The sequence below is a fragment of the Blennius ocellaris genome, assembly GCF_963422515.1.
Source record: "Blennius ocellaris genome assembly, chromosome: 15".
Taxonomy (NCBI): Eukaryota; Metazoa; Chordata; class Actinopteri; order Blenniiformes; family Blenniidae; genus Blennius; species Blennius ocellaris.
This window is the reverse complement of record NC_137664.1, coordinates 10,674,278-10,682,830: the sequence shown is the minus strand read 5'-3', so window position 1 is coordinate 10,682,830 and position 8,553 is coordinate 10,674,278. Positions and strand designations below refer to the sequence as shown.

General features: G+C 42.4%; 1 protein-coding gene across 1 annotated transcript in view; it reads right to left on the bottom strand.

Moving 5' to 3' along the window:
• Positions 1-1,492: 1,492 nt before the first annotated feature.
• The window catches only part of LOC308140688 (TBC1 domain family member 10A-like), a 9,009-nt gene continuing 1,948 nt past the window's right edge, over positions 1,493-8,553 (bottom strand). The window contains exons 2-9 of the mRNA XM_080510566.1: positions 7,404-7,503; positions 7,014-7,121; positions 6,180-6,286; positions 5,968-6,082; positions 5,189-5,254; positions 4,577-4,766; positions 4,219-4,373; positions 1,493-4,094 (exon numbers count right to left, since the gene is read on the bottom strand). Of these exons, the coding sequence (XP_080366692.1) occupies positions 3,732-4,094; positions 4,219-4,373; positions 4,577-4,766; positions 5,189-5,254; positions 5,968-6,082; positions 6,180-6,286; positions 7,014-7,121; positions 7,404-7,503 (1,204 nt within the window). The 3' untranslated portion in view covers positions 1,493-3,731. The remainder of the gene's footprint in view (positions 4,095-4,218; positions 4,374-4,576; positions 4,767-5,188; positions 5,255-5,967; positions 6,083-6,179; positions 6,287-7,013; positions 7,122-7,403; positions 7,504-8,553) is intronic.

Below are 8,553 nucleotides of genomic sequence, written 5' to 3'. Positions count from 1 at the left end.
CAGGTTTCATCTTCTTGCCAGTGCACGTCGCAACACGTCTGCACCAACATAGCCCCTTGTGTTGTTGTGGGTTTTTTTAAACACTGTACTATTTTCAGTCCGAACAAGGGTTCAGTAGCAACTTGACCTCTGTGTAATGGCATTTCTAAGATGGGTGGGAAATAAATGGCGCTTATATTTTCTCAAATTGTTTTTTTTGGCTGCTTTACATTTATTAGTTAATATATTGGCAACATCTTTCTGCAAGGAGATATGAAAAGAATAAGCAACGTCTGTGAAAAGTTAACCATGTCAGCTGTTTCTAAAGCCTTAAACACTAAAATAAACTCTGACCTCATGTAAAAAAGATGAAAAAAAAAACCAACCATCTGAACTGATTATTTCAAGAGTTTTCTGTTTTTCATGAATATGCTCAAATTGTAAACAAACAAAAGAATCCTTAATACTTCAGTGCCATTTGAACTTTTTTACAGATGTACCAGGGTCCCTGGTATTTTATTTTGAAATCACCAAGACATCGATGAACCTAAACGGTGCCTTTATACCACAAATACTCAGAATTCAGCTCAGCTCTTTTCCAAGGGCGGTTATGGGGGCACGTCTGGGTCACGTCTCCTCCTCCTCCTCCTCTCTGCAGATTAGCCATGAAGACAAGTTCTTCCATTACACCCTCTCCCGTCTGGACTCCAGTCTCGCCAGGGTCACCGAGCACTGCGCAGGGTGAAAGAGGGGCACGGTGGGGGATGCAGGGCAGGGCAAGGTGGGGCGGGGCGGGGCGGGGTGGGCTTAAGAAGGGGGTGGACAGGCAGCCATTGTTTAGGGATTGCGAGGAGATGATGAGTCAGGATTGGAAATGTAAACCACCACAGTGACGGCCGCAAAGACGCTCTTTAATGACTTCCACCAAGTGCGTTGTCATTCGTTACTGCAGTTCCCTCCATCCAGGCCCTTCCCCTGACTAAATCGCCGCAGTGTTGAGAACGCTGAGGGAATTAGAATGTAAAGGACGAGATTCCCAGCGGTCGTGTTCTCGGGCCGCAGCTGAATGTGGTTAAAAAAGGAGGAGGGGGGGAGCGGGAGGAATATAAGAAGGCCTGTTATGTGCGGCGCAAGAAGCCTCCATTGAAGGGGGAGCGAAGAGCGAGTGGCTGCGTGAGGCGCCCTGGACCTCGCTGTGGGAATTCAACCCCATTTGAGATGCAAATTCCTCAAAGAGCTGAAAGAGCCGGAGAAACAGGTGTCCGAGGAAGTGTGCTGCTGCGTGGGCGCGGGATGGCGGGAGGGGCGCGAGGGCGCTGAATGATAACGCAGCGGTGCATTCACACAACCGTTTGTTCAGATCTGTCTCTGTGACACTTTTTTTTTTTTTTCCCGTCCTCCTCCTCCCTCTTGTTTCATTTTCTTTGTTTAATAGTAAAAAAAAAACAAGGGAAAGTTCAAGGGGGGGAGAAAATGATGTGCAACTTCAAACCGTTTCAAGTTTTATTGATTTGAAAGCAATTTGTTTAAAAAAAAAAAAAAAAGAGAGAGACACTATTTCCATACGAGGAGATGATTTGAAATGAAATTAGAAAAAAAAGAACATAAAATTGAGTACATCCACAAAATGAGGTGCACATTTACAAGCCACCGGACTGAATTCCTTTTTAAAAATCAACTGTTTGAATGTGTAGAAATATGCAGCATCCAAATGATGTTACAGGGTTCAAAAGTATGGGAGGGTGAACCCCTCAGAGCTCAAAGCACATCAAATCTCTCTGTCTTTCTTAACAGATGTTTAGAAAACTAGTTGGTACATTTGCACCATTAACATGAATTTATATAAATAAATTATCAGCCTTCTTGTGGTAGTTAGATACTTTGAATTTCAAGCATCTAGTAAGTCTTTATTACAATTTTGAATAGTTTTATCATCTGGTTATATTATTTTTCACTTTGTTTTTCTTCAAAACTTAACAAAAGGCATCGACCTGACCCCCACAGCTCTGGGCCACACTTTGGTTTACATATTTCTAGGAGTCAAACGAGTACTGAAACACTTCTTGTTGTCTTTAAATGCACCAACAAACAAACAGAACCTGTACAAGCCCACATCCTTCAGACCGAAAGTTTCCCCTCAATCGACACCCGGATGATGTTCACCGAATACGGGTCTGTTTGGTCACGAGGTCAGAATTGTAAATCTAAAACATTTAAAGCTTCAGAGGCAAAGTAAAAACCAAACTCCCAAGTTATACAGAATTCAACTGGAACCATAAACAAACACCTCCAGGTTTTATACCCACAACCGCTTCAGCGACACGTTGAATGGTAACGTGTGCGACCGCTTATAAAGCCTTTATTCCTAAACTGTAACTGTTGATTGGATTCGCTTCATATGATTTTCTTATTTGCAGCAAATGTGATTAAATTAGTGTCCCCACTTTTAAAGTTAATTCATACATAAATTTGCATTACTTCACGGTAAAAATTGACATTTTATTTGTATTGTCACTAACTCCAGCTTTACCCGGTTTTTTTTTACATTAAAGTAAAAAAAAAAAAAAAAAAATCTTCTTTCACCATATCATTTAACATTTTAAATCAAAAGATCCACAAACCTTTATATGAAAGCATCATATAAATCATCATTCTTCAACATTTACCATATTTCAATCACATGGACATAAATATAAATTCTCTCATACTGAACAAAGTCAAACACTGCAAGACTTGCCGACCGACTTCATTTCCTTGGACTTTAGTTCATGTGCATTATAAATCTTTGGCTTCGTGGCACAAAACATCCCTGCACTTTTTTTTTTCTTCTTTCCTATCCATCATCAGTCCGTGGTGCTGCTTGATGTCAGGACGCCCCCTGGTGTTCAGGGAGCGCACAGACAAGCTGAACGAGTGCAGCAAGTGGAGACTGTGAAGTCCAACTATTGAACTATTGTGTGCGAATGACAAGAGATGGGCAAAGCAGGACGACGACAAATCTCTGCGTTGGCAATGTACAGACTGATAGAAGCTTAAAAAAAAAAAGTGCACTGAAAGAGATCTTATCGATTAGGACAAAATGTGGCTTCATTCCGAACAAAGCAGGTGATAAAAGCACTGCTTTCATTTTAAACATCTGTTCTGACTTGAGAGCCAGTTCCATTATGTTTTAAAAAAATATATACTTTACAGCCATGATTAAAAGCTTTTGGCTGTACTTTTTTTTAGTGAATAAGGTAGAGAATGTAGCAGCACGTATCGTTACTTGACACTAAAAATGTGTCGAGTAAAAGTAAAGTAGCAAGCTTCTGAGGAGGCTGCCTGAAGGTGAAAGTGTTTAATACTACACTTTTTTTTTTTACAATATTCCTTTTAGATTCCACTTTTTTATTGATAGAACTTATGAAAGTTGCATTGAAAATAACGAGTCCAAGTGAAAATATCAAGAAATTAACATTGAGCGGAAAAAAAACAAAAACCTTGCAAATTTACTGGTTATTCCAATTTAATTTGTGCTTGAATAATTATCTCCAGCCCAGACATTCAAAACTTCTCCTCAAAACGTATGTTCTTTATTCTAGAGATTGTATTTCATCCCTTAATGTGTCTCTGATGCGGCTTTATACTTCTGCGGCGTATAAATAAAAAAAAAAGCTCAGCGGCTTCAGACACGTGAAGCCATTATGAAACTCTCCTGTGATGATACAGACCTACGGCTGTACGGAATGACGCGTTTGTAAACTCTGCTGCTGCTACAGGTAGGTGTCAAGTTCCCCGCTGCTCATACTCTCTTTGGACTCAACCTTGTGTTTGAGGAGCGGCGAGCCGTCGACTTGACCGCCGGGGTCGGCCGGAGGCTGGGGGCCGGCTGTTTTCGGGTTCGCACCGGCGTTCTGCCCGACGGGGGGGGAGCCGCCGCCGCCGCCGCTGACGATGATGGTGGGATTCTGCCTCAGGTCTTGCCTGCTCGGCGGGTCGGCGGCCATGATGGCCTTGGCGCCGTGCATCCTGGGGGGAGACTTGCATTGCAGATCGCCGTGAGTCTCCTTCCAGCGGCGCAGCTGGGCAAGGTGTTCCTTCTCGATGTCTTTCTCCTGCACCGCCAGCTCGATGACCTAAAGCAGGACACTCTTGTCAGTCTCATTACAAGTGAAATGTTTGCACGCTGCGGTTGCTGCGGCCCGAGGAGGGCAGAGTTGACGAGGAGTTCAGGGCCAAGGCGGTAAAGATAAACCGTACCTCGTGCACCAGGAAGGTTTCCTGCACGTACTGCGGCTGTATGGCTCGGAGCCGCTCCATCGTCTCATAAGGGCCCTGGCAGGTCTTCAGCTTCTCTTGAGATCCCAGCATGCATTTCAGGAGCACCAGGCCCACTCTGAAAAGGATCTTCACTCCTGAAGGACGGCGGCACACAAGGCAACATGGCGAGCAGTATCAGTATACCGCACGTTATCTCGCCATGTGGATCGACTGACAGGGAAACTGACATATTCGCTTTTAAAATGGACTCGTCGCGGCGGAAGCAAAGTCCTTCTGGCGTGTCTCTCTCTCGAGAGGACACAGACTGAACTTGTGAATACGGCGGGCGGCGTCTCACCCTCGCAGAGGAACATGTCCCAGACACGAAGCACCGACGCCCACGGCAGGGAGCGGGAGAAGGCACACATGAACCACTCCGTCATGTACATGATGGGCTCCACCTTGTGCTTCTTTAAGTGGCGGTGGGCCGTGGGGGAGACGCGGCGCAGCAGCGCGTACAGGATCTCGCCATCGAGCTGGATCGCCTCCTGAGAAAGAGGAGCCGGAGCGAGAGAGCAAGCGAGAGAGAGAGAGAGAGAGAGAGAGACACAACAGACTCTTTTCTATTTCTGTAATCTGATTGTGTGATTATCTTGCAGCCCGGTCAACACCTCATCTATTAGGCTTTCAGAGTATCAGTGTCAGAGACGTGCTGGCCCCAGAGGTCCGGGACAGCCGGTTACCATGGATACCAGTAAGCCGAAAACATCGAGGTTCAGATTCCATAAACTGGAGACAAATGGCTCACAATTGTCCTGTTTGGCTTTTAGAATCATCGAGCACTTTTAATGCAGACTCCTTTAGATAATGCTGTGTACGAAGGACAGCATGTACACACACACACACAAAGTCCTGAATGCTGAATGTGTAACGTTGCTCCAGTAACGTAGTTCAATAAGCCTCGACGTACCAGTCCTGCGCTGTAGTATCCAGGAAGGTACTTTTCACACATCTGGACAAGAACCCAAAAAGCATCCTAGGACAAGGAAAGACAAAAGTAAATAAGGGTAGATTGAAGAAAAAGTTAAATATCCATCCCAGCTCACAACATTTGGGATTTGTATCCACGCAGACCTCCAACAAATTGAATCCAGAGTTTGCATGTTCTCACTGCCCGTATGTGTGAATGTTGTGCGACTGTCTGTCCCTCTGCGGTGGACTGGCGACATTCTTCACGGTGCTCATAATTTGTTTTCTATTATTCTTTATAATTGGAGATGGCTTTTTAAGCTACAAAGCAGATCTGATATTAATACACTTAATACCCTTTTCATGACAGTAATAGTGGCTATTATATGCCAACAGGGTGTTTTGTTTTTTTTAATAATTAACAGAGTCATTGGGTGTTAAAATGTTCATATACGAGTGAATGTGTCCAAACATTCACATCTGAAAGAGTCAAACTTCAATTGATGGAAATAAATTAAATAAATCTAATAAATTCAAATAAAATTAATTAAACCAGCTGGAAAGAAAACTAGATCTATTTAAACTAAAGTAGGTGAAAAGAAATGGGATTAGGATTAGAATCATGTTGACGATGTTAAACCGAATAGAAGCTCATAAAAGAAACAAACAAATTAAACTGGAAAAATAAAGCAAATTAAAATAAAAAAACAATTCAATGAAATGCAGTAAAACTAAATAAGTGAAGTAAAAGAAAATAAAAGATCTGTCATGTGGTTCTACCTCAGCGGGCATGTGCATCAAGAGAACCGCAGCAATAGGAGCCTGAGCTTGACAATACCCCTCTTCAGGACGATGCAGAGTGTAAGCCTTCAGCACGCGAAACAGGTCCTGTTGTCTACATGTGAACAAATACAGAAAATAAGCTGCTTTTAGAAACTATGTGCAGCGAACAAAAATTTAAATGCTCAAACTCTGCTTTGAGAAGTGCTTACCCATGACCGCCTCGCGCTGCAAACATTTCGTGAAAGGGGAACTGTCGATGAAGGTCCCTCTCGATTATATCAACCCATTTGGGATCTCCAGGCTGCTCGTCCAGTTCCTGAAACGCCGCGTTTTATTCAATTAGCTCGACATTACAAGGAAGCTCTTTCAAATGATTTCCTCCATCCGTGTCGTGTCAGACATCACAGGCCTCGTTATTCACATGGTATATGTACTGTTTGCACTACAGTTACTGTTGCTGTTTTTTGATGCTTGACATGTCGGTTCGCAGAAAGAAAACAACGTTGTCAGTTTGTGGTTTCTAGGTGATGCTGGTCGACTTGTTTGGTTGAGGAGACACACACACACTGCCACTTAAAACACTACTGTTCACGACAGCTTACTCGTGGAAATCAAATAGACTTAGACCGTACTTTTGTACTATTTTGTGTTTTTAATCGTTCACTATTTCATATTTTTTTAATGGGTTCTTCATTTTTTTTTTATGAGGGCCACAATGGATATAAGTTATCTAGGACATAATTGTGTCATCCTCTGTTTTTTTTTTTACATGTCATCAAAATGATAAAAAAAATTTTTTGGGAAAATCTAAATAAATCCATTCACTCATTCAAATAGCCGTCTGCTTTTGCTTTATATTTGCATTTAAAGAGTTTTAACTATCAATTGTTGCCGCTAGCAGAATCTTAATATGCATGTGACTTTTTCTTCTTCTATGCATTGATGATAAAGTGCATTGAAATACGAAGTGTGACAATATGCATGTGTGCGTAAAGCACATACTGTCGGTACGCAAGCAACAGGGACCATGAATCCTCACCGACCTGGAACTTGTGCTGGTTTTGCTCCCTTTTCACTTTGCCTCCCGTGAGGTAGAGCCAGGCCCGGCCGCGCAGGGATGGAGGAATCCCCTTCTGACAGCGATCTTTCACCTGTCACCCAATACACAGTCAGTTCATTGACGGAAAAATAGTCCACGAGTGGAATAACTCCAGAATTATGAGGGAAACTATGACATATTGTAATACTATTAAGATACATAATATATCTGAGTCATTAAATGTCAACAAGGCGATTTATAGATCTGAAAGTCTAATATTAAGTCTAATATTCAGTGTTGTTCAGAGTTCTGCAGAACTGCAGCACCAGGTCCTGTGTGTGAGATGAACTGTGACTTATATATACATATATATACATGCAAACAATGAACGGACCTTCCTGTGCTTTTTCGCCATCCACTTGTCCCAGTTGTTGAGCATCTCCAGCCATTTTGCCTCCCGCTGCCTCAGCACATCAATGGGGACCTCTTCAGCTCTGTGGGAAGAGGAAACGACGACATCGGTAAAGGTTTTGTGCGATTTAGTCGCTCCAGTGTACCCTGTGACTTCTTACGCTCATAACATGGGGACATTGGTCATATTAGTCATCGGGGGGGGGGGGGGGGGGGGGGGGGGGGGGGCTTGGCTCATCCCTTCCTTGTACATGCAGGAAACCGACCCTCAGACAAAGCAGTCGAACACTTGCCATCGGCAGCAAAAACGCAAGGAAAACAGGAAGCCGAGGGAGAACTTTCCCCTAGTTCAGTTCTCTTCGCCTCCTCCACAAAACACTATCTCACTTCACCAGAGGGCTGCTGTCATTTTGACACGTACAGTATAATTGATGCTTTACTGACACATTCAAACAACAAAATTGAGAGCTTATTCAAGGAAATACTTACCTTTATCTTATCTAATAATCTCACACAGCCCGATAATTATGCTTTTGTATTGTGTCTTCGAAGCAGAACTCAAACACAAGTGCCACCCTTTTTTTCAAAATACCAATAAATTCCTTTTTTTCTATTTAAAATGCATTTGAATCCATTTTCTGGTCCACTTTGCCAGTGTCAATAGGAAACTGAATTCAAGTCAAGATAGTGAACAAGACAGATGCTAAACAAGAAAAGATATTGCACAGGTCCAAATGAGAAAAGGGAAAGTTTTGAAGAGCATGCTTCTTCCTATTAATCACTAATGAGCCCTAAAAATAAAATAGGAGACAACTAACAGGAGGGCCCACATTCACTGAGCTGGGAATTAGTAAATAAACAGTAAAAAAAACAAATTGGATTCAATTCATAATAATAATTAAAAAAAAAACTTTCTGATGATAAATTTAGAGCTGTATCTGAGTTGTATATTTTGCACATCAGTAAAGGAAATCAAACACAGAAGAATGTGGTTTCACTTTGTTTGGTGCCAGTTGAAGAAGCCAGAACACTGATAATAAAAATTTTTTTTCCTGCAAGACAGCTTTTTTTTTTTTTTAATTGAAAGAGGGAAAAATGTACTGACTCTTCACTCAGCAGAAAAGTAGACACTT